Genomic DNA, 27,597 nt, shown 5'->3' on the forward strand with positions numbered 1-27,597 from the left:
GTTTGTTTGATCATACGCTTGTCTGGATTAAGAGAGAGAAAGAGTTTATCAAATGATTGTTTCAAACTGTTCCATTTGAGATGAAATGGTAATGTTGAGTTTTGATTGTTAATATATATAAAACATGATTGAAATGAGATAGGATAAACCAATTTTGATATTTTTGCTGATTTTTCTAAAAACGGTTTATTTGAAGCATCTAAAAACCAGTTAATTATTTCATTCGTATTTGAATTTTACCCATTTTTAATTTTAGTATATAAATGTTTCATTGAGTAAGTTTTCTTTGTTATTTGTGATTTGATTTTGATAGATATTCTAAGAATAAATAAATAAGTAATAAGGGTTGAGACAGAAGTATTATATTCGCTTACTTCAATTTAAAAACTACATTGGAATATTAAATTATTAATTTTAAACTGAAAAATTTTTCTAAAAATTGTTATAAAATATATATGTAAGAATCATTGAAATTCCCGTCAATACAGTTTTTTTTAAAGATGTTAAAGTTTTTCTAAGATTCGAAAAATATCAAAGATTTAAAGTAGTTTCATTCATCGATAAAATTGGTCGAATTTTACTGCTGTCTCGATTTGCCATCCTTTTATAGATCTGTGTAACTTGCCAAATCGATGCTAAATAACTACTAGAGTTATCCTTTTTCGATGCAGATTTAACATAGGAAAGTAAATTCTACGATTAGTAAGAATCGGACTGTAGTAAGTTTCCGATTGGCTGTAATTATTGATATTATAGATTACAAAGGATTGCGTCCTTGAATCAAACATTAAAAATATCTGAATGGATTGCAGTTATGCTCTAGCAACTAATTGCCTCTGTAATGATCGTCAGGAAATAGTATTGTGGGCGTGTCTGTAGATGTACAGCAACTACACTATATTAAGACCATCTCACAGCTGTATATAAATTGGAGATTTCGTAGAAAGAATCTGATAGACATTATCGTTACTTCACAATAGCACCGAGCAATTCGAGTAGTTGGGCCTAGTCGATGTTTAATTCTCTAGACGATCAGCAATAAGCCTAATATTTATCTAGTTTGGCCTAAAGTTAATCGTGCGTAAACTCAGTGTACTGAGTATGTGTCGTTATCACGCGATAAACTAATTTTATTTTAGATACTAAACCGGAACAGTAGAAAAATAATCGTGCCATAACGCAACATTATCAGTACGTGATCAGTTAGTGAAAACGTTAACGCAATTATCTAGCGCCCGGGATAATTAAATGTAAAAAAAAGTAATGGGGAAAAAAAAAGACCCCGGTAGAGATCGATCAAAAAAAGAAAAGTTCTCTTTCGGTGTTAGTATAAGTCGGACGCATGACTGACGACCTCATGGGATTGAGAAAAGCTCAACAATAACCGCAGTACGACAAGACTAGCATGAATGTCGCTTCTATATATAGTTTGAGATCAAAATCGAATTTTCTTAGCAGCGGAACAAGGGAATTGCGTCTTATTAAGTCTAATGGAGCGAATAATCGAGACATGTTTGTATTTCGATCAATCTTGTAAACCTTGTCCGGATAAAAAGTTAATTATCCATTAGACAAAAGAATAATCGACGATATACAGGGTGAATAATCATCAATTATCACTTAGACATCGTTTACTGCTGAAATACGATACTATAACGGGTTAGGCGCTTCATAACGCTGCTTGCAACATTAATTAAACAGATTCATCCCTTACGTTAGTTACGTTATGATATTGAAGTTTCCCGTGTGAGGAAGAAATAAATCAATCTGTAGCATTTCCTGGGCTATTATGTCAATAATAACAAATTTATTGTTCAAAATTAACCGGAAACATTTACAGGTTTATAAAGTTTGTGATAATTTACAAACAAGGGAATTAATTAGTATTGTTTCTGTACGCCTAGTTGAGATTTCTTTGAAAGTATCGAGTGGAGTATGATATAAATAGCGACAAGGTTAGTTGTCTGGCCAAGTAGCTGAGATTTTCTATAAGGCTTATAAATGAGAAATAAGAAATTTGTTTAAAATTTATCATAAAAATGGCATTTATTACTATACTTATAGTCATACAACAAGTTCAAACAGTTTAGAAAATGATTTCGAAATGATTAAAGATCGTTACGAGTAAAAGCTAAAAGATTATGATATAAATAATATAACAATAGATTACAACTCAGCGATAGCATATTAATTTTAAATTTTAAGTATTTGTGTAATCTTCATCTTCATGAATTATTTCAAGGTTTACTGAGTACTGTTATATATCTATATCAGTTTTTAACGCAGTAAGGAAATCAGATCTGTTAGTGAAATATTTTTTCAATGGGTTTCTTTCTGTACAACAGAGCTTTAAAACAAATTAAAGAAACAAAACGAATACCATCGAAATAATAGTTTTTTCCTTTCTCGGTCACTCGAGCAGTATCTGTATGTCAATAAATTGACAATAGGAGATCTCTTGTGCGCCAATCGCAACCACGGTCAATTCATTGATCCGTACTACCGTGATAAACAGTGTAACCTAAGTACGAGCTGTCAGTTTTCTGAAGCAGCTTTATAGATTTGTTTATCGGCAATTAAAATGCAAGTCTTGTTTAAAAAATTAATACGCTATTAAATCATTATCGTAGCCAGAGGAAGAATTATAAGAGCGGTAATTAATTCCTGAAGTTTTAACTTTAAACTAGGAAAAAAATTTTAATTAACAACGCTAACAATACATTAAATTTTTTAATATGCAGTTTTAACCGTTTCATTTGAAAAAAGAGTAAACTTAAGTTACTAATAATTTTAATTAATTTAATGCATTCATTTATAAACAAAGCACATATAAATTCAAAGAGGCGTTCAATATCAGCCTACTACGAATACATTTTCAGTTATGCCACTGTATTAAACAGTAGCTTTTATTTGTTATCGCCAACAAACGTTATAATTATTATATATCAGCAATGAAAGCGGTATATACATATATTTTTCTATATATAGAAAATATTCACGGTGCAGTTTTTTGTAAAATTGGATAATCATTCAGACTCGTACGCGTGCAGATGTGTTTGAACAAACTAAATTTATTTTCGTTTTATATAACTGTGAGCACTTTATCGATTTATATAACAATGCCCGATACAATCGCGTCAAGAATTCCTTTATCGATAACAACTACGATAGTACTTTTCCATGAAAACTGTCCTATCAATGATCAAAATATAAATTTCATTCTACTACATCTGCTATTCATAATAATTGATGTCATTTGTTAACGAATTCAATTCAATTTTCAGGTTTATACATCATTCATCCGATGAGAATATTTTGACTTTTTTCAGCTGTTTAGGCTTTTTTTTCAATTCTCTTCGTTATAAGCTATCATTATCAGCGTATAACTAATAGGAAGTTGGCAGGCTCATCACCAATCACATACCTAGATTAGTTAATCGATCTGGCAGAACAAATCTGTTTTTCTGTATCTAGGAGATGTAGTCTTATAATTAATTTATTCGTACATACAGATATTTTAATATTTAAAGTATTATGGAGGAATGAGTTACGAAAACAATAAGCAAATCGTATGAGAAATCTACAGGCTGCAGCGTCCTCCATTGATCTTTGATGTCCCCAAGACAAAAATAGACTCTTGTATTCCTTTGACCTACTTTCATTGTTCGTTTTTTTTTCATATTAGCTTAAAGAAATGCCTTTGATTAAGGATGCATCCCATGCCGTTAAACGTGGAAAATATGCATTGATTTAATAAGATATTGTAAACCATTTGTCTACACAATTCTCCTCTCCGAGATCAAATATCTTAAACCGATTATGACGTACAAACGGACCAAAACAAATCATTTAATTCAATTTCGTCTGAATAGTTTAATATTAAACTAATAATTTTCTGATTTTAATATATATATATATATATATAAGCCTATATCTTTAGATTGCAAAAAATATTCGAGCTTGAATTGTCGATCCATTGAATTAAATAAACAAGTATTTTTTGTATTCTAATTTTAAATTTTTGGCATTTCCGGTGTTCTCTAAAATATCACTTAAAGTACACTTAAAGTACTTTAAGTATTCTAGTATCGAATTTACGAGATATTAATTCGTATCAATTGGTGATTCGTGCCAAGTTTATATCAAATCGGATGAATGACATAACACTTCTCCGAGGCCACAGACATGTAGATAGATGACCTCATAACAATTTTTCTTTTTCGGAAAGCGAAGAGAAAAACATTGTTTCCTATATTTGACAGAGCAATAAAAAGTAAAAATTTCGATTAAACGGAATCCAAACTTAGATCATAATTCATTCAATGCTTAAGTTTTTACCTTATCTCTACGTGAGTAATTCATTAAAAATATTTTAAAAATTTTAAGAGAAATATAACAGACGTTTTAAGAGTTATAAGGAATATTAAAAATTACAACAAGATACAAAAAAAAAAACTAATAATAAAATTTAATTTATGTATTAATACAGCATTCATTTTCGTTATAGCTTTAGATGAGAAATACTGTTCTCTCTTAATCCATCGCATATTGCACTTTAGTATTATCATGCAAATTAGAAAAAGTCTCTTTCGATTAAAGCAAAAATTCGTTTAAATTGATTTTTTTTTTTCTTAAAATATATTCTCTCTTTCTCTCTTTCTCTTTTATTTTTGAAGTTCGACTATAACTGATGTTATTGTTAAAAACGTAAATGGAAGAAGTTCATATCAGTTATGTCTGTAATTGAATTTTTCTTATATTATGATTATGAATATTTTATCTATATATTATGCTAAATATTCGCTAGGGCAATATATAAGTTTAAGAATTATTTGGATAGGTTTAAGGATAGATTATAACAACTTGATATGAGATAAATTTTTTAAAACATAAGAATGAAAAATGGAAATATGTGCTTACACATCAAGGAAGATGTCTGTGTCTACATGTTTTATACTAAATGTCGTTATTGTATAAGTTTTTGCAGAAATAATTAATATGATAACGTTTTAAATTTATCTATAAGTTTCTTCCTTTTCTTACATATTTATTACTTTAACTTTTAATAAAATTTCTGCCTTGTTTCCAATAGTTATACGGGCATATTATGCGGAAAATTTCATTATAATAAATTATCTATAAATTTTCGAATATTAAATAATAAAGAGCACAAAAGTAGGTCACTGTTCTACAAAAAAAATAAATAAAAGAAAGGAAGCATACAGCTAGAAAAAAGTAATAGCTAATGCCTCATTTAGTTTCCGAAATGCTTGTTCTGATTTAAGATATAAAGAGATTTTTATTTCAATCACATACATACAACTGAGTTGAGTTTCAAACCTAACTTTCTGACAATGTTTAACGGCGTTAAATATATGGAATTCAATTAACAATTGATTATAATTTCTCTTATTTTATAAAGATTTTTATACAATAAAGAGACTGAATAATTAACAATGCACTGCAGTTTTGATTTATTATAATCTCTTTTAAACTTATTACATAAATACACATTACTAATTTATAAAACATACTTATTGTTCTTATGAATTAATAAATCATTATAATGCATATGTGTATATATAAAATGCAAGTATTCATATATACTGTATTTGTAATGTATGTACAGTATATTTATAATATAAATATTTGCAATTTATATAAGCTGAATGATCATAAAAATCAAACATTTGCAAATTGAAGTTTGTATTTATAGGGTATGATTTATGCAACCTTTTTATATTTGATTACATCAAATTTAATCAGGATAAAATTTCGAAACAGTATCTTATGTGAGATTTCGATCGATATTATCTATTTTTAGTTACTTCCTAAAACTGTACTGTTCGGTATGGAGAATTTACCTAACATCTGTTTCTCTTTATATAACATTCTCTTTCCGAGAAATAAACATTTTAACATCCTATATTAATGCTGCCAATATTTTAAAATTCATATTAAATGATTATTTGTAGATTTGCTTTGAAACAATTCGTCCTTATCTATATTTATTGGGGTGGAGCTCAGTTTTATTGCATAAAATCAGGCGAAGATACGGTGTCTATTAAAGATTGTAGAGATATTTATTTGATAAATTTTGTTTTTAATTTGTCTATGATAATGCCATAAAGATCATTTTAGATAAATTATATTTATCTAAAGATTATTTTTAAAATATCGAAAATATTTTACGGGTTTTAGTCGATTGAACTTTGGATCTTGAATGATTTTAATATTTTATCAGGGAAATTATTAAGCGCATTTTTCCTTCATAACTCGCTTCAAAACTTTGTAAATAATATTATAGCCAAATAAAATTTTTCAATGCTCTTTTTTTAGTACAAGTACTAAAATCACTTTGATAACAAACCATTCCGTCTGGGATATATTTAGCTACGAATCGGTGTTTCTCCGTGTTTAAAGTTTATATAACAAGTGAAAAATTATACGTTAGATATTCATTAAGATTTTTCTTTGAATAAAATAACTAAAGATTTTTTTTTTTTACGAAAATAATCGCATTGTGCTATAGAAGGACTTCTTTTAGATTGACGATGTCGGAAGGAAAACCATTTAAGTTGGGTTTTCTTTTAGAATTTGACATATCATCCGACAAGTTCTGTTTACTTCCATTTGTCCGGAATAGAATTCGGAAGCCATAGGAAAAGATAAAGTCTGAGTCTTGTTGCCCCAAAAATGTGGAGTGCTATTATTTATGTTTTTCTGTTTCATTTCTTAAGCTATCGTGCTTTAAAAGGAAAATTACATGATAAAAATAAACGTTTTTGTACAGAAATAAAAAAATATAAAAAAAATTAAATGGAATATTTCTGTGATTAAAATGTTTTTACTATCAAAATAATGGCGATTTAAAAGTTAGTTCATAATAAATACGGCAATGTTTAAGATTGTCAGTCGTTTTAATTATACAACCATTTTTATGAATAATGGCTGTTTTTTTTTTTTTTTAATATAGTTAAATAATGTATTTACTTTTCCGTGTTTTCTAAATAATTTTTTAGATACACGTTAGTTTTTCATTTTCTTCTTTAATCGTTTTTAATCTCTTTAAATTGATGGCCGGATGGCCGAGGCGTTTAAGGCGTCGTCTTATTTCTATGGAGAATCCAGGATCGAAGGCGGTTAGGGCGTCAGTCTACCTTCTTGGAGGATCCAGGATCGAATCCAGGCGATCGACCGCAGGATTCTTTTCATGGGAAGTCTGGCCCGGATATTTCGGGGCTCCGTTTCGCTCCCAGTCGATCAGATCGAACCCGTAATGGATACAAAAAAAAAGGCCCTATTAGTGCCCACAGGGCGGAAAGACCCAAAATAAAAATGAGAAAAAGTCGTTAAATTTATTTTATTTTATCGATGTTTTTACAGGTTCTGATAATTTATCTCTTTCATTATGTAAAAAAAAAAAAATCATTATCGAATCAATAACGTATTACGTTATAATTCCTAAAACTTCTTCGGTTATCTTTTATTAATTCTTTCTTTTGCACTAAAGAAATATGTCAATAACGGTTGGTATTTTTTGATAAAGACTAAAAGACTTATCATTTTTTAAATTTTACAATCAAAGTTTTGCGTAGAAAATTAGTTTAGATACATTTAAATTATAACAATAATCACTAACAGAAATAAAAGCAAAGGGTTTTCTTCTTTCGGTTTGTTTACGATATGCAACGTATGTTGTTACTCGTATTTTTACGATTCATAAACTGTAATACAAATAAATAAATTATATTCATTCAGAATATATTATAAGTTACATTTTCTGTAACTATATAACAAATATTTTTTGTTGTCTTCTTTAATTATTTATTAATTGTTATAAACGAGAGTTTATAGTGTTTGTTTGTTTCCTTTATTACTATTTTATATTGATTCGAATACTCCATTTTAATATTTTTATTCTGAATTATCAAATTCTATTTTATCTTTAATTTTCGGTTTCATTTTTCCTTTATTTTTGAATCTTAAATATTATTATTACTAATTTTTTTTCTTCTCGTTTCTAAACATTTAAAGACTCTTATCTTCAATTAATTACGATTTACCACTTTTATATCGAAAAATATGATTTACTTTTATATCGAAATTTACGATTTACCTATCTTTTGATATTATTTTTTTTATGATTACATACTTAATATTTTTCGTATCTTCTACATTATGTAATTTAAAAATTTAATTTTATATATGCATATACTGTATGCAAATGTGATTAGAATATATGCATATTATTTTCCAGTCAATAATCTACATTATACAGATTAAAAAGCAGCTGGATCACATCATTTAAGCAAAAGGGCATACTAAATTTTTAATGAAAGCATACTTCATTTTGTAAATTATTTCGAATCGTTATCAATTTATTTTTTTATCATTATACCGCATTTATTTTCTTTGAAAATCTTAGGAATCACACGTTACCTTCAATATTCTCTCGTTTATTGTAGTTGTTCCTATTATAAGATTATAACCTACCTGTAACCTGCTTATATTTTCCGTACACTCAGCTATAAAAACTAGCGAAAGAGGTGTTAATAGTAAATTTAATGATATTAATTGTACTGTACAGGGCATAAATTCTTCCCGGTTTTCATTAAAAATTTTAAAAATTCGATTTTCCCCCCACTCATCCATAAATTACTAGGCGAAACGATCGAGAATTAACGATCTTACTCGAAACGTCAATATAAATAGGAAAGCAGTTTACAGTGAATTTTCTTGTGCGTGTTGCAATTTTTAAGCTAGATAGGAAAATATTAAAGAAACGGCTGTAATTCAGTTCGACCGGCATGATATTCCTTACTCCCCTTTAGTCCAATGGTGCACTCCGAAGAGAGATTGTCGTCAATCGTTGTCATGGCAACATAGAAAACCGCATCGAAGAGACTCCTAAATAGTGGTACTGCTACTGCAGGTTTGTAAGTTAGATATTTAAGTCGAAAGGTTTTTCCTCGGTTTCTTTTCTTCTGTGAGTAAATTGTTCGTACCCTTTACAGCATTGAAGTGTCGCTGTCGGATTCAAACGTCGCCCTTCATTCATGGATTTCTCATTTTCAAGATTCTTCCGCATTTCCAGATTATGACATCAACTAAAGGATGGTGTAGGTCATTGATCTGTTTTTTTTTAAAATCCAATTTTTGACGATTCGAAAAAATAATATCCTAACTCTTACATCTCTCATTGCTGGTAGTTGATAATGAACGTGTCTGAATAGTTTTCTGTAATGAGTAATGCATGCAGGTAGAGAAGATAACATCAGTGGAATTTTTGGAAATTCACGTAGAATGTATGAGTAACTAATTACATTTTCCTACGCGAACGTAAATAAATAAAACGTATAAATTATTTTTATTATTTAAAAAAAAACATTATCAGTTTCTTATATGCATGATTAAAAATGGGTGCGTTTTAATATCAAAACTGTATAACAGCCATCAAAATTGAATTTTATACCTAGTAATTAAATATAATAACGTATTAAATAAAGAAAGTTTAAACCGTATAACGTTTAACAATTTTTTTAAGAATTTAATAAAGGAGATATGTTTATTTATTTACTTTTAAAGAAATAAATATGAATAGTATTTGTAAGCCAAATTGATATAAAAATTCAACAGGATTAAATAAGTTATATTATCTTATTTTAGGATGTGCAGAATGTGGAGGTTCGTTTTATTGCTGGGATCAGTGCTAACAGTTGGCGTGAACTTGGCTGAAGCAGAAAAAGAGTAAGTAATACCTGGAATTTTAATGAATATAATTTAATAAAAGGAAATCAGTTCAATTTGTTAATATTATAAACTTTTACTCCTTTTAAATAAAAACAAATACACTTTCTAAGAAAAACTTTAAGTATTTATAATTTGATTATTATATAGTATAAAAATACAAAATAAATATTAAAGTAATGCACATAATATTTAAAATATTCATATTAATTTATAAAATATTAATGTTCATGTAGAAAATAAAACATCTATTTAATTTAATTTTAAGAATGCTGTTAATGATTTCTTATCAGCCACTTAATAAAATTATTAAATGATACAGTTTAAAAAAATAAAGAGAAATTTTAATTTAGAAATTAAGAGGGAAAATTTATTAAATTAAATTCAAATTTCATTAGATTTTGTATTCTTGTGTAGTGTAGGAATTAGCTTAATTTAGTTATTTTCAAAATTATATATGTGTACATAAACTATAGAGATCTGTAGTTATATATAGTTGTATATGTATAGTTATCTGACTATAAATATATATTTATATAATATATATTTTAAGTTATATTATAATGTGTAATTTATATAAACTACAGATTATATTATATCTACAGATAACTGCATAAATATATGTATATTTATATAACTATAATAAAATATGAGATATTTAGTTTTTACATATTTTTATAATTATAAAATGAATTTTTAATTAAAATTTTAATAATAGTATTAATATACTAGTTTTTTGTAGTTCTAATAAATAACCTTGTAGTTATCAGAGTATAACTATTATAGAATAGAAATGGATAGATTTTTTCATGATATTAAGAATAAAATTGATAGAATAATCAGCAAGGAGGTGCAAGAACAGAATAAAATTCTGAATTTAAATAAATAAGTACTCTTAGTTATGGCTCACTATCTGGTGTTGTCAGGAACAAGTATGAACAATCTTCTGTATTTGGAGTTTGGGCCCCCAGATGTTGCACAGGACCACAACCACCAAGGTAAGTTTGCCTGCCTCCTGCTCGAGAAAGAAGGCATTTAAGAGCCAAAGTAGCTGCACTTATACAATGAAAATTATATTTTTATTTAACCAATAATCTAATGGTTCCTCAAACAATCAATGCAAATGAAATATGAAGTAAAACTTACATAATTGATAGTTCTAACAATTATAACTAACAGATTACTCTAAGAATTTATGTAATTGAGTACAGAATTTTATTCTGTAGCAAATTTATGCTAAACGAAGAATTTTATCCAAAACATAAATTCTGTTATGTTTTTAGAATAGACTTCTTCTTAGAACATTTACTAATATTCTAATCTGTTAATCTGTTTTAATTAAATTATTTTTTTAAATAATAACGTGAAAAGATATAAGTAGAATTATGTTGTATTATATTTTATTAATTATAGAGTAGTTTTAGTAATTATATAAACATTTAAATATACATTTATGACTAATTATAACTGAATAATATATTTTCGATGGGAATAATTAAAAAAGACAGTCTTTTATATAAATGAGAATTGTTTCGGGAACCAAATCGCTTGTTTTATTTAATTAACCATTCCTTTTTGCATTGTGTTGAACCCATTTATGCGTTAATAGTTTGTTTTTTACTAATCAAATTCTAGCTTTTTTTAATGTTTTTTTTATTAGCTTAATAGAATTATAGTTTAACAGTAAATTTAAGATTAGTATTAATGTAATATTATAGGCCTAGAATTGAGAAATGTCATATACTTAATATTCAATTAAAATCTCAGTACGATCGGGCAGATACGTCTATTAGCAAATAAAATATAAAATATAAATTATCTGAGGAATGTAAACAAAAATTATGAATTTGTCGGAAAGCCATTTATCAATAATCAAGTCCGTAATCTAAATATTTCCTTTTAAATTATGTTGTTATAAATCTTGAAGTAATAGCATCATTATTACATCTAGTTAAGAAATTTTTTATATAAAAATTTTCGATGAATTTAAACGATTAACCGCAGGAACGTTGGTTAAAGAATTAATACAAAATGTTCTCAGACATTCTTAGAATAGTTTTCTCCAATATTAATTATTCATAAGTCGGTTAGCGATGAGATAATTGACAGGACATTTCTCTCTAACAGGATGTAAAGCCACGGAAGCCATATTTGTATTAAGGAACACTTTACAGGTTTCACATCCGACTATTTCGTTAAACATCAAGAATTAAAGTTTAATATATATCTTGTGAGCATTTACACACATTATTATCTACTAAGTAACGATTTTAATATCTTCTTGCTGTAAGCTGAAATACAATTGAAACGACCACAATGCAGTTCTCGAAAAATAAAGTCGCTTTTAATTTGAGTTATTATTGTATTTTTAAGTATATCTTTTGAATGAATATAGTTTCTAATTGTCCTATTTAAATAATACAGCGTTGTAACTGCAACGAAAATGTTGATTTTACTTTTTTGCAAACAAATGATTCATTAAGTGTAGTGGTAAATCAACGTTATTGATCTTTCAGTCAATTTATCTGCATTAACGTTACTCATTTCTTTATCTCGAATTATTTTTTTAAAGTAAAATGCACAGCATCATAAATTTAATAGATTCGAAGTTGGTTATTCTTTATACAAAAATTCAACGATACACCAAGTTTTCTTTCTGGGAAAAAATTTCTTAATCTACACCATTTAGATCAAATTTGTGGTGTTACTTGTAAAGAATATTATAAGTAGACTCATAACTTACAAGGGTTGATAAAAATATTTTTGAGAAGACTTTTAACACGTTGACTGCCATTTTCCGAAATTCTGTTGGATATGATCAACTTATATACCGTAACTTCTTGTTTGGAAAGATTCTGAAAGTGTTTCTTAAATTGTTAATTGAAATTGCTAAAAATTTTTAAATTATAAAATTTAAAAATTATATTATATAATATTCGATTAATAAACACCAGACAAATAAAGCAAATTACTTAAAATATTATTTCAAATGAAGAAATTATAACATTTTAAGAGATGAATTCTTTTATATATTTATTTATCACTGAATTTTTCAAAATAGTAAAATAGTATCATTTTCGGAATTTACTCTTTATAAGGATTAACCAAAAAAGAAAAGAAAAACGAGAAGAATTTAACTGTAAAGATGAGTGCTTATTTCTTCCTTAATCTAATAGAATTAACCTACTGGATGATTAACCTTACAGATTATTCAGTGACTATATATCAGAATATAAAGTAAAAATTCACAGAAGGAAAATTAAATGATTGTTACAGCTTCATTTCTGATTCAAATTCGAATTAAAAAATTTAGTAGAAGAGGACCATAAATTTAGTTTTAGCAACATATCGCCCAAACAATAGAAGATGGAAGAGTCAAACTCCATATGATATCTTCGTTTTTGCTTATGAGATGAATGGAGAAATTTTAATCTATTAGTTTTAAATGGAGTTATCAGTCTGTATATATACAAAAAGGAAAAATAATGCCGTCTAAAATTGAAACTATAGCATATCACAATCAGAATTTTATCATTTTTATCTAAATAATATTTATAACTAAGTAAAAATAGTTTATTGAATTTGAGTTAAAAAGAAAAAATATATAACATTACATACTAAATATCTAATACTTTAGTTACTTGTTTTAACTTTTCCAAGGATATAATTTGAAGAAACGAATCTAATAATCTAAAGGTTTACTTTTTCATAAGTTTAAAAATTGATTTTCACAAATTTCTACAAGACAAATATATAAAATAATTTGGAAAATTTTATAGATTTTGCTTCATTTCCATGTATTCTTAAGAAAGCAAAAGTTGTCGGACACGAATGGGAATTCCATCATGGTACTAATAAACTTTTCCGTGACTGGATTAAACTTTCGTATCTGATGAGAACATTATATAGCACGGGTCAATATTGTGAAAAATTCTTCGTGACTGGATTTATGGCTCTTCTCTTCCACGAGAAGTTGTTTCACTTGGAAGAGAAGCACTCTACGATCGGAAATATTATTACTTTCCCGAAACTGATTACGTAAAAATATTTTTATTTATGCTTCTTCATGAACGACATTCTAAACAGTGCATAGAAATTATATTCCTCTTCTTATATTAAAAAGTAGATTAACATAAAACTTTAAAAATATGGCTAAAATCTCGATTAAAAACCGTATATAGGCCTATATTTAAAATTCGGCGCGAACATTGATTTTTCTACTTTCTGACTTAACGGTTATTTCTATATGTAGGTTTAATGGATTAACTGACAAACAGATTTTAGACTATCTTGTCGACAAAACGCGCTATGATGAGAGAATGAGACCTCAAGGTAAGTATATCTGTAGTTTTATATTTTTCTAAGTAAGTTTGAATTTATACAACTCGAAAAGCCCACTAAATTAAGAAATATTATTATTTTCTCTATAAGGTATCACGTTTTGCTGATCAGAACAAACAATCTATATTAATATAATTGTCAAAGGAAATAAAACTTGATTACATTTATGTGGGAGAAATCCCAATCGAATTGTATTGTGACAGTTGCGAATGGATTGACTCTCGTTTGCTTGCTCTTTGTGCAACTGTCACATTAAGGATAAGGTCTCGTTGTTCGATTGACAGCCGGAAAGTTATCTGGAAAATGTTACAGAATAGCTTCTAGGCTGTAAAATCTGCTTTCTGAATTTTAGTCTTTTAGAAAAGCTTTCTATCAACAAAAATAGCTGAAGTTTCCTCGTGAAAAAATCGCTTGAGAAACAACATATTTAAAGTTTAACAACATAAATGAACTTTTATATAACCTTTTTAAAAAAATATAATTCAAAATTTTTTCTTAGGAAAAGATGATGAAATGTCACAAAATTCGATTATGAAAATATATGTTGCTGAAATCGCATTTTGTTTGATTGTAAGAAAAAAATCCTTTTCTTTTTAATACCATTCTATTTTATAAAATAGATAAATCGTTATACAAATTTAAGATAATTTAATAATATATTTAGAATGCAAGATTGGAGTTTATCCTTTAGATGTAGTGAAGTAATAGAGAAAATGATTAACTTTCGAATTTGGAAAGGTTGTAATAATTGTAAAAGAAAATATTGGTCTACTATATAGATTACTTTTATTAAAACTCAGCTTAAAAGATAACGCGACTTTCAATTTATAAAGTGTGTACGTAATACCAAATCAAAATTTAATAATAAACTTATATATTTAAAAAATAAATAAATATTTAGGATTATTCATGAATTATTTAACTTGTATCCAGTCCCGTATAAATATACAAAAACCTTCATCGATTTTATCTATATTTTCTGTACTTTCTTCAATCGATATTTACAGTTGTTTAATGTACGTGTACTATACGTTTATACAGTAGTTTGTGTATTCTAAATAAAATAATGGTTAAACCATTAATCTTTATAATAAAAATTTCTCGATTATTTTAAAATTCATATATAATTTTTTTCTGTTCTGTTTACAGAATTAACAATTGTTAACGTCACCGTCCTTATACTTTCCTTGTCATCACCTGACGAATCGAGTTTGGTGAGTTTTTAACTATGTAAGAAATTTATAATTCATTAAATGAATGAATGAATGAATGTTTATAATAAAACTATGCTCAATAATCTTGATCAAATATTTGAATGCAAAGTTAATTATGAGACGTTAGAGAAACTTTAAGGGGATCATTTAAAAAATGCGAGCGCAATGAAAACTTTCAAGAAAGGAAGGGAGGAAAAAAGGGAAAGTTTTGTGAGAACAGGCCAATACGCCGCCTTGGCTTTCAGCCAAAAATTTGTGTAGGATCTTGTTTTATAGATAATGAAAGCAATATGAAAAATGCAAAGAGACGTCAGATTGTTAAATTGTTCCATTACCGTCCTAAAATAATTTCTTTAAATTTTAATATGCTAGTAATTGAAGTTTTCATTTTATTAGGAAATATAACTTATTGCTATGTTTGTAGCAAATCTTATCTGTTTCCTACTGGATGTCGAGTGTTTGATGAGATTTGTGAATTTATAGCATCACGGGAATAAAGGCTGCTATGCTAACCTAGTACCAGGAAACATGGTCCGATAATTTCCACCTTAAATCGTTTACCTGTTTATTTCTTCCTTGGGAGGTGGTCCCACATTACTTTTATTAAACAATGTTAGGTAGATGAAATTATTTCTAAATTTTCTTTCTAATAGTTTACTCATTACTGTATCATTGTTTAAAACGATAAAATAGTATTACCGTTTGGGACGAAATAAGAATTTAAATGAAGATAATTATTATTTAATAATATAAATTCAAAACTTCGTCTTCAAAACTTTTAAACAATCATTTTAAAAGCTATGAATACATTATTTCTATTATTAAAATAACTGTAGGACATGAATAAATAAAAATGTTAAACTTGGAGACAAACTGACGATGTAATATTTTAAAATGCTATACAATTAATCGATATAGCAGTACAAATATAGTTTTTAATTTAATAAGCAAACATTTTCCTTTCAATTACTAATTAAATTTCATCAGACTTAAGGACTCAAATTTTCATCAGTAAGGCACTGAAATAATTAGAAGCCTTGCAATAACTTATTATCTAATTAAATAATATTTGGATTAATCTTTCAGATGAATTTTATCTGAACCTTCTCTAACCAATGTTACATTATTTTTCCGATAATACTCAATAATCGGTTTATATACTTAATAACTATATAAAACTACGTTAATATATATTTCTTGTACACAGTTTACTTCAGTATATCCATTTTAAATTTTTATTTTAGTATATATGTTAATACCACATATTTAATTTTGATTAATTTTCACTTTTAGATAGTTCATAAAAGCGTTTTTATTTTAATATTTAAAAGTACTTTGACTAATTTTACACTTGTAATATTATTTTTATGAGTTGTAGTTTTCTTTTTGATAAAATAGTTGTTTCTTTAATGGTTTTTAAATGGCTTTTTAAATTGTTGAATTATTTTTTCATTCCAAAATCTAATGAAGTTTTACTTATAATTTAGAGGAAATCTTTTCCTTATTAAATTAAATTACTCAATATTGCATAAAATTGAATAATATTATAATTGCAAAAATTATTATTGAAATTATAACGATATTTTATTATATAAACACTTGGCATCATTTAAAATATTAAATTTTTGCTTTAGAAAAACATTTTAAAATATTACCCAGCTTTTTAGTACATGAATGTGGTAGAAAGAAGTTTGTTTTATCTCGTCGCTGGTAAAAGCCCTGTCCATAGTTTATTTATTAAAATAAATTGAACATTGTAATCAGAATTTAAATATTATTCATGTTCAATCTTCTAAGTCTTAATTTTATTATCTTTGATTCAAAGCATAATCAATATAAGTGTATTTAAGAATCTATCTAAAGCTGAGTTTATAATAGTCATAATTTAATATAGGTAAGTTATAAAGAATTAAGATTATTTATTTTAAAAATGATTAATTTTATAATTTTTCAAATTATCTAAATAAATTTTACCGAAAATAAAATTTTAAGAGACATTTTATTTTGAAAATATACAAATACAATCTCGTGTATATAAAATAATAATGTTATTGTTGGTTTACATAATATCCAGGACAAAACAGTAATAAAATAAATAGATCGGTTACATCAACACGAATGACATGGTATTATTAAATTTCGAAAAAAACACTAGACATGTGTTTTACGAAATAAAGTTTGTTTTAATATTCCTATAAATGCAAAATCAAAAAAATTCGAGACGAGCAACTGAATTGATAAATCGAGAAAGCCTCGACAATCGGTAAATGTCGCTTTCAGCAAGTTCGTGACAGGTGTGATAATGTTAGATAATGCACAGACCTGCATGAAAATTATATTCCCTTGATATTTATATTCGGTTAAAGGTCATTCATGTTTAACGAAGAATATTGACAAGAATTAGTGACCATGACTTTTCGGTAACATTTCCCAGGAATTTATTTTTTTTTAAATTTTATGATTTGTATTATGAAAAAACTAAATTAAAGCAAAATCACAGCCTATTTATTTACTATTGTAATTAATCATCAATGCTTTCTAAAAACAGAAGTTTCTCAAGTTTTCACTGATGGCCATTTAAAATGACTAATATCTATTTGATTTCACGATAGCACGCGGACTACAAGTACTACACAGTTATTACGAATAACTCTATCAATAAAATCTTGGTAACAGCTTCCCCAATTTCAACAAAATTGAAATATTTTTATCTTCTGGTTGATATTTTAAGAAACGTAATTCCTTTTATAGTGAGAATGTATATGATTTCGTTCGTTCGACAATTGAGTAGATGAAATATATTGCAAATTTAAGTTGGCGAATACCGTATACCATTTAGATATTAGAATGATTGAATGTATTATTCATGATTATTCGATTTAACACGTGTTTTGTAACGACAAGTTTAAAATTACTTTGGGGAGTAATAGCTATTAGAATTGAATCTAACGTCAAGACCCACAGATTATTCTTCTTGAACGTTTTTTGATAAGTTTTTAGATATTTTTATCTCATTTTTTGCTATTTTATTAGAATTTTTATTGAAAGATTTATATTTTAAAATTATTTATATTCTATCTGTCAATATGTTCATATTGATAGGTAGAATATAAATACCCTTTGATTCATTTTTGTTATTCTATACTAATAAGAATTTATCTTTATAATTTAGATCTAGCGTTTACATTTGTTTCAACAAATAGTGCTGTATTTTTATTAATTTTTAATTTTTTTTAAATTTTTGTCTTTCTCACACTAACTTTACTTTCAAAGGCGATTCAAAAGGTATAAATTAATTCATTGAAGAGGATCGTAACAATAAGAGAGAGAGAGTTATTGGCGTGGGTAATTTTCAATAAATTTACATATTATCTTAGCATTTCATCAAATCATAAAGCTACTAGTTTGTTATTCTACTGTTGACTTTGAATATTACAAAATTAATTCCTGTAGAACATGAATTTTATCGATATAATGGGTATTCAGTGTTTCTGTTTATATATTACTCAATATACGCATTTTATTTTATAGAAATACGAAGTTGAATTTCTGATGCATCAGTACTGGAGAGATCCTAGATTAAAATTCGACGATGGAGGGGAGCACCGTTACCTGAACGGTATGGAGCATACAAAAGTGATCTGGCTGCCTGACACGTACTTCATCAAACATGGAGAGTTCAAACATCCTCTTATTCCCCTGGATATAGGCTTGAGGATATATCCGGATGGCAAAGTCCAGTATTCCATGAGGTGGTAGAGACTACACAAAACATTTAGTAATAGTTAGAGGTAAAGTTCTGGTAGCGATTACACAACGAAATCATGACAGAGAAAGACTGAAATGTTATTGAAAGTCATGTGATTTACGGTTAACTCCAATAAATTGGGATAACATTAGATGACAAATGGATTATTATTATTACTATTATTATTTATAGATTAAGACCTAATCGTATTTAATTTATTTAATGTGGACTTGATCTCGTATGTCTTTGTCTCTTCTAATGTGTAATGGCAAAAAAAAAGCGATTTGATTGTATAATAGTTGTGAAATATATTCGTCATATTTATGCAAGTTGGTATTCTTTGAAATATTTTTGATATAATAAACATTTATAATTTCAGACGAAGCATGATACTTAACTGTCAGGGTAATTTGCATATATTTCCATTTGACAATCTCAAGTGTCCCTTTGCGATTGAAAGCGGTGAGTTTTTTTTTAAATTATTGATATTAAAACCATAAAATAATAAATATAGAATACATATTCAGTGAGTGGAAGTTTAATTTAATATTTTAATTTAGTATTTTATTATTTTTTGTAAAGGAATGTAGCAATATATCTCTCGTTTCTCAAAAGTACAAAAAATATATTTAAAAAGTAAATGTTTAAACGTGATTCGTGAATAGTGACACATTGTGATATATTATATATTTAATTAGTTCTTGGGGAAGGTTATGTAAAGAAATATGACCATGTGAAACGTCAAAGTATATAAGAAGTATTGTTAAGATAAATCATGGATGGAATAGAATGTGCTGAATAAATTTTAAGGATTTTCTGACTAGAAAGATAATCTGATTGTATTACTACAAAGGTGACCTACCAGCGTGAAAATCTGCTTTTGATGCTGAACCTCATTTCAACTTTTTAAGAAATGATTGTCAGTTGATTTATGTACTGTACAGTAAGTAAAGTACTGTATAGTTATATAAAAGTACTTCAATAAAATAAGCTAATGTAACAACTGAAAAGTGACCAAAGATTTATACGATTTGTTTATCGCTCGATTTAAAAAAAAAAATCTTTTTCAGTTGGAGATCTTGTATTTAGGTAGAAATATATAGCTTATATTATATTCTTTGTTGAGATTGATAAATTGATAACTAGAAATCTCAAAGAAAAAATATTATTAGCCATTAATAGCTGACCTACATTTGGATTTAGCACCAATTCTTTAAAAAAAAAAAAATAAATGTAGAGATGTTATTTCATTAATATTTTATTATTCAGAGCTATTTTTGATTTATAACCTTAAAAGAAAATTTTTAAAGAAAACGAGTTTAAATATTTCAGTTCACTAAATGAAAAATAACTGTAAATTAATTTTATATTTTATAAGGTAGATTTTCATTAAAAACATATCTTAAAATTACCGCGCCTGTTATATCCATATTGTAATTTTATAAAGATTTATATATATATATATATTCTAAAATTTTATTTAAATAATAAAATCAATACTTAAATTATTTACAGCTATCAATAAAAAATAATAAATGTATGAATTCTTCTTTGTGGATATTTGAAATTAATCTGTTCTGAAACTAAATTATTATCATTTGAAGAAAAATTAAAGGCGATATGAATTAGAAAAAAATGATATTTAAGCATAAATTTACTTAAATTTAATTATTAAATACAAGCTACATTGAGATAAAAGTAACCATAGAATCTACAGAGACACTATAGCAGCGGTTTCCAACCAGTGGTCCGCAAGAGATAAAATATGGTCCGCGAAAGATTTAAAACTTTTATTTATTTTAAATTATTATTCCCACATTGATACAAACTGAATTTAATTTTTACTAAAAATGTTATGTTTTCTGTTATAATAGTACTGTTAAAGCATGTCGCAGTAGAACCCCTCTAGTCCGTCACTCCGGTTAATCCGACCGTGGTCGGAGTCCAGAAACTTGTCTCGACTCGTCGGTGACTCACCGCCCGTCGCGTTCTTCTGTGTTCGTTACAGTGTACAGTATGTAGTAAATACATACAGTATTGCTCTTTTTCATTAATAATAACAGCTTTTGTGCGATTCATTGCAATGTTTTTACTGTAGAGAACAATACAGTCATTCTTGAGTTGAAAGATTGTTTATTTTACTTTTTTCTGATAATCCGATCTTTTTTGCGTTCCGACCATACCCCAGTCCCAATGGTGACGGATTAGAGGGGTTCTACTGTACCCTTGAGTTTAACGATTACTTATGTTAAAAGTTTTGATTAAAGTTTATTTTTAGATTGACACAATTTATTTTTCTTAAACCTTGTGGTCTCTGCTAACAACAATGAAATCAAAGTGGTCCCTGGTCAAAAAAAGGTTGGGAACCGTTGCTATAGAGTGATTATTAATAGAAAAGAGGATACAAACCAAGGAAAGGTTATTCAGATTCGAAAATGAGCATAAAATGTAAAAATGCATTATTTCATTTGGATTTTCCGTATTGTAAGATTTGTGACATTATTTATGACAAAGTTAATCCTGAAGATTAATAATTTTGTCATAACCATGTAATGATTTTTCAATTGTGTTTTCAAGTTTAACTAAAAACAATAAAAATATTTAGATTTATTAGATTCTTATGTAGAGAGAGAAAAAAATTAATATATCCACAACGTTTCGTTACTAAATAAAAAGACCGCTAAAATTTAGTACTGTACTTTTCCTATTGTCGTTTGAACTTTCTCAAATCGCTCATTTAGGAAAACTCAAACGAAAGTTTTATGTTGATGCTTCTTTATTTTTTCAGCAACTTTGTATTACGAAAACAATAGTTGTATTAAACTGGATAAGTACAGCTTTAGTTAATTTCAAATATAGTCTATCTTAGTAAAAACGTAGTGAAGGTTATTCTAACTGAAATCTACTTAATATCGTATTAAATTACAGTATATTTCGATTTTTATAAGTATGGATTAAACTTTTTTCGTAGATTTTAAATACTAATAAACGATTTTTTTCTTAATAATTACTGTCAGGTTAATTTTCTATGTACGATTCTCTGAAAATTCTTAAATCAAGATACTTACTATTGAAATGATATACAAGAACTTTTTATGTTTTTTTTTCTTTGTATTTCTTTAATATTAAATATTTAATTTTGACCCTTTTCATATTTTGTAATGCCCTCAAGAACGATAATTATAGAATGATTTAGATAAAATTTATAGCAACATAAATTTGTATGTGTCATAGTAGAGAAATACAATATATTTTCATTTGAATTTAATTATTTTGATTTTGATCCAAAATGTATTTAAAGAAGATTTAAAACAATTTTTTTTTCTTTACAAAGTTAATAAATTTATTGCTTTCCATTAGATACATAAATATATACGTTAAAATATAACCTCGTATATCTTTTTTGTCCCTATCATTTATTTATAGAAACATGCGAAAGTGAAATTAGTTTCTTGCGTGGAAAAAGTTAATTAAGAAACTATCAGAATTTTTTTTCGAAATATTCTCCTCTCTTCCCATCATACATATAACATTATTATGCAAAGAGTTTTAGAAAATAAAAGATTCTTCGCAAGGAAAATCTTCATTTTTCTATTACGTACATTTTATAATTGGGAATGCAGGCTATATTATTATAAATACGAATTATTTTACAAGTTCTTGAATTTATTTTCCTGTAAAGAATAACATAACACGTACATACATAGAGAGCGGATTATTAATTCATATCTATTTCTAGTGTCTCACGAACAATCGGAATTAGAACTGAAGTGGGCTGCAAATGAAAGTGCTGTCCAAAGTGCGACTTCGCTTCGTCGGCATAATGCTTACCTGGTGCAGAATAGTACAGGTTTATGTGATGAAAAACATACATGGCGTGGTAAGTGTAAAATTTGTATGAGTATTATTATGTAGTTATTATTAATTCAACTGCATTTTGTTTCTTGCTGATTTCTGGTGTAAGAATACATCAATATTTAAGCAAATATACAGTATATACGTGTATAGACCAATATATATAAAATCGAAACGATGTAACTAAATCCCAAATTAAATTAATAATAATATAACAATATACGACATCACTAAGTCAGATTTGTATTAAAATATGGCAAGATTTATGAAGCTATGTTTTATTAACTTTTATGGAAACGAGTCCGACTTTTATAGAAAAATCATAATGGATAATTGGAATGATTTGGTTATTTCTTTTTCGATAACCATTAATAGAAATGGAATGTAATTACTATTGATTATGTACTATATGTGGAAGGTAACGAAGCATTAAAAATGTATAGTCAGTATGAAGACTTTCGTTATTTAAAAAGTGAAATTGATGGATCGCGACTAGCACTTGGAACTATTGAGAAATTTTCTTGAAGAAAATTATTAACAAGAATATATTAATTTAATAACAACTTATTAAGTGTAATATATTGAACCAATTTACAAATTCTTTTATTGTAAAATGTTTATAATTCTTACGGTTTTTTTTATCGCTAAAGATATCCTTAAAACACTTTACAGTTAATAAAACATAGCTTCTTGAATAATAATAAACTAGATTCTTGAGTAGCATTTATGTATGTTGTATTTTTTGCAGAAATTACTGAATCTTTAGCAATATTTTATAAAGCAATAAATTGTTATTAATAACATATTGATTTAAGCTAATAAATTAATTAAATTTCGCATTTAATTAATAATGATTATAGAAAAAATTTATTTTTAATAATTTAATTCGGAATTATGTATTTCAGGTAATTTTAGTTGCCTCCGAGTTTTATTAGTTTTCACTCGCGATAAATCTTTCTACGTTAGCACTGTCTTCGTCCCTGGGATGGTGTTAGTTACGAGTTCCTTTATCAGTTTCTGGTTAGACATCAATGCAGTGCCTGCCCGTGTTATGATAGGTGTTACTACCATGTTGAACTTTTGTACTACCACAAACAGTTTTCGTTCTACGTTACCTGTTGTGTCCAATTTAACAGCGATGAATCTCTGGGATGGTGTATGCATGTTCTTTATCTACGCTTCTATGTTAGAATTTATTATTGTAAATTATCTTTATCGAAAATTACCCCACATCACACGTCCATCACCCTCTGCTCCAGCGGCGGAACCTCTCCGGCCTCAGTCTGCTTTATCACAGGTAAATGTATAGAATCATTTCTTAATATTTTAATGAATTAAAGAAATAAACGCGTTTATGTCTGAATAGATAATGTTAGTATCTGTACCAGACGTCTACCAATTATAGCGGTTTTGTTTGACATTATTTTATTTTTTTTCCTAGGGTAACGGCAGGAAGTCGGCGACAGACACTACCGGTCACGACGGAACAGCAGTGGCGCAAGAATTTCCGCCATTTGATAACCATTTAAATCACCGACTTCAAACGGACAAGGCTAGGGCAGCCGCATCCGTGTTTGCTTGGCTGAGGAGGCCCCAGTTGTTTGCCCCGCAAGAGCCACCCACGAGACCAAGAATTGCGAAGACTATTGACAATGTGTCCAAGATGGTCTTTCCAGCTTTGTTCGGTATATTTACATTTGCCTTCTTCCTAACTTTTGCCCTGATTAAACCTAACCAAGAGGAAAACTGGAAACTGAGTGGATTTGTCTCACCAATGTAAAGAAACAGCAAATACGAACACAACGGACCAGAAATGTGAAATTTAGTGGCCTTCAGGCGGGTGCCACGACACTATCACGTATATACGAGTATGAATGACGTTAGAAAAGTGCCCGCTCTACTTCTGAATCCATTGCCATCGACTGTATGTCAGCTTTAAGCCCATCATTACAGTAGATATATTCCTCCGCTCCGAAACATTCTTGTGGCTGAAAGTAGAATGTCTCAGGGACACAAGCGAGGCTTTTCGGTTTATTTTCGTTATTCTGCTTACATAAAAGAAGTTCGTCAGTTTTTCAGATGTGCATCAAATGACTTGTGATGTTTAAAACCGATGCCATCTGATAGATTGGTAGATACATCAATTATCGTCCATTGCTTATGCGCGACACGTTTAGAAGATAAAACGTTACAAAATTTTGCTTATAAAGCTCATCCCTAACAAGTAGACAATGCTAAAGCATTTAAAAAAACGATCCATTGCATAGTAACCAACTGAATCACATTAGATAGGTTCATGATATTTACCACCCATTGTTCATCACATACATTCACTAATACTAAAACGCTAAAAGGGAACAAGGACTATCGTGGCTCTGAAAGAAAATCTATTATTTGCAACGAGCCGTAGTCGATGCTTCGTTTCGCCATCATCTGTGCATTTCATTGCCTTCGAGGAAAATTCGTTTTTCCTGATATTAAAAAAAAAAAAAAAATGTACTCGTTTATAACTGCACAAAATAAATCTACAAAAAGTAGAATACGTGAAGAAGACAGTGTTTGATGAAATTTGTGTTGGATTGAACAGTTCACAATAATAGTATTAGTTTCAGTAGTTATCGATTCAAGAAAAGCACTAATAACGAAAAAAAAATTAAAATATATATATAAAATATAGATTCAGTACGTCGACACTAGCCGCATGACAGTAAGCGTGACACCTCTAGTGTCAATCCAACAGAATGATTAAATCACAATGCTACGATTTAAAAAAAAAGGCTCTTATACTTCATCTTTTCCAAACTATTACTCTTCTCCAAAATTTTATTCTGTCTTAATTCTTTCGCTCTTGCTCTAAGGGAACGAACCATTCAAACTTTTTTGATACGAGTTAGTGAAATCACACATATATACATTACACGCTAATTAAGCGTTTCCACCGCTCGGATTTACAACCTAAGAAAAAATTTACACATAAAAGGATACTAAATACACAGATGATACTTTTATATATGCAAACTTTGTAGATATTTGTTTTTATAGTCTTAAAAAAAAAAAAAAAATATGAAAAAATTCACCAACTTTGCAAATTTAGCTTCTTGTATAATTTCTTTGTCTGTTTAACAATTTGACAGAATTTTTTCCTTTCATAACATCCTTAAAATATAAAAAAACAAATTATTTCTTGAGAAACGTTCAATAACAAGATGCAATAAGCTAATTTTGCAGATTGCACCACATGTTGCCTGTTCTATTGTGATCTTTAAAAACTGTGGGGATGTGCATGATGTACAGACACATTGCACTAATCATGTTACATCATATTATAAAGATGATAATTATCTTATGTAAATATATATTTAAAAAACACACACACACACATATATATATATTATAAAATATATTGATCTCGAGTGGTTTTCAAAAAATGGTTCATGTTAAGTGTAAAGTTGAAAACTGTTGTTTGAGATTTATGAGGAATGATATAATAGCAAACATTGCTAATTGAACAAAGATATATATATATTGTAAAAATAACTACAAATGATATGAGAGAATGACACAGACAACTGTACATATATTTTTATGCAGTGTAGTGCAAATTCTCATCAATTTTTCCTAATGCTTGAGTGCCTGTACTTTCTATTTCTTGGTTGTTAATCCTTCCATCTTTGTCTCACAAACATCCAATTTGACTGGCCATTGCTAACTGCTGCTATCTGAACTCCTTCCTGAGTTACTGTGTACAGTGAGATTTTAAAGTAAAAATAAAAAATTTCTGCTTATTATTAAATCAGTTTAACCTTTTGAAAATTCTGATCATAATTAAAAATATATATAATTAAAAAATAAAATTTCCTAATTGTTATTTTCATGCTGTTACCAAACAATATGTTATTGACAGAATGTTCTATGTAATAATGTTGATGTAATGGCTTATTTTAAATTTTTATATAGAAAATTTTCAAAATTTGTATTTATTTGTTTTGTACACTTCTCACTTTCTCCTGTTTTAAACTTTACATAACAATGCCACATCTAAGTTTAAGTTATATAAAGTAAATTTAAAGAAATGGATAGATAATCGTCACTTAGAAAATGTAAAGCCAGAGGAAGATCCTTTGGTATATATAGAGCACATATATAGATTCTCCATCAATGTCATTTCCTTCCCTTAATGATATACTTCAATTCAAAAAACACAGATATCTTTAAAATAAGATAAGACTTGATACTTTAAGACTTTTGTTCTTGACCTTTTTTTTTGGAAAGAAAGAAAGAGATAAAGAATTTGATCAGAAATTTTCTTTTTGAAATCTTCCAAGAATACAATTCTGTTTAAATTTAAAAGTCAAGTTTCAGAATGTCTAAAGAATCTTCTTTATATATTTTTTATCTTAAACAACAAAAACTATAAAATTAAAAATACAGATAATTATTTGCCATAAAATTGTGTATTTCTTAGATACAGGATATCTATAAATTTAAGTTATATATAAAGTACAAGTTTATAAATTTCTTTTATAATTTGACTAATTTAACTGAATGTTAACAAATTATTTCAATATTGAGCTATTTGTTCACTTTGTTTTATATTTATTATATGAAAACTAAAAAATAAAATTGCTGATGACAATCTTAGAAAAATATATATATATATATATATGGAATTTTGCTAATACATATTAA

The 27,597-nt window shown here is 27.4% G+C and overlaps 1 protein-coding gene and 1 long non-coding RNA gene across 8 annotated transcripts in view; one reads left to right on the plus strand and one right to left on the minus strand.

Moving 5' to 3' along the window:
* The window catches only part of LOC136983340 (glutamate-gated chloride channel-like), a 31,568-nt gene extending 4,867 nt beyond the window's left edge, over window positions 1-26,701 (plus strand). For 2 of the 7 annotated variants that reach the window (XM_067280038.1, XM_067280046.1), the window contains exons 2-12: window positions 8,835-8,935; window positions 9,018-9,122; window positions 9,670-9,750; window positions 10,677-10,748; window positions 14,003-14,082; window positions 15,241-15,305; window positions 18,837-19,057; window positions 19,433-19,515; window positions 22,793-22,933; window positions 23,814-24,205; window positions 24,350-26,701. In XM_067280038.1, coding sequence (XP_067136139.1) covers window positions 9,118-9,122; window positions 9,670-9,750; window positions 10,677-10,748; window positions 14,003-14,082; window positions 15,241-15,305; window positions 18,837-19,057; window positions 19,433-19,515; window positions 22,793-22,933; window positions 23,814-24,205; window positions 24,350-24,688 — 1,479 coding nt within the window. In that variant the 5' untranslated portion in view covers window positions 8,835-8,935; window positions 9,018-9,117 and the 3' untranslated portion in view covers window positions 24,689-26,701. Of the gene's footprint in view, window positions 1-8,834; window positions 8,940-9,017; window positions 9,123-9,669; window positions 9,751-10,676; window positions 10,749-14,002; window positions 14,083-15,240; window positions 15,306-18,836; window positions 19,058-19,432; window positions 19,516-22,792; window positions 22,934-23,813; window positions 24,206-24,349 lie in introns of all 7 variants that reach the window. The other 5 variants (XM_067280066.1, XM_067280073.1, XM_067280056.1 and 2 more) reach the window with 4 other exon arrangements.
* Window positions 9,581-16,034, minus strand: LOC136983404 (uncharacterized). The gene is made up of 2 exons (XR_010882045.1): window positions 15,867-16,034; window positions 9,581-9,761 (listed from the first exon to the last, which is right to left on the minus strand). It is a non-coding gene; the product is annotated as an uncharacterized lncRNA (long non-coding RNA).
* Window positions 26,702-27,597: the final 896 nt, after the last annotated feature.

Source organism: Centruroides vittatus, unplaced genomic scaffold (genome assembly GCF_030686945.1).
Source record: "Centruroides vittatus isolate TY-2023 unplaced genomic scaffold, ASM3068694v2 contig_12, whole genome shotgun sequence".
Lineage (NCBI taxonomy): Eukaryota > Metazoa > Arthropoda > Arachnida > Scorpiones > Buthidae > Centruroides > Centruroides vittatus.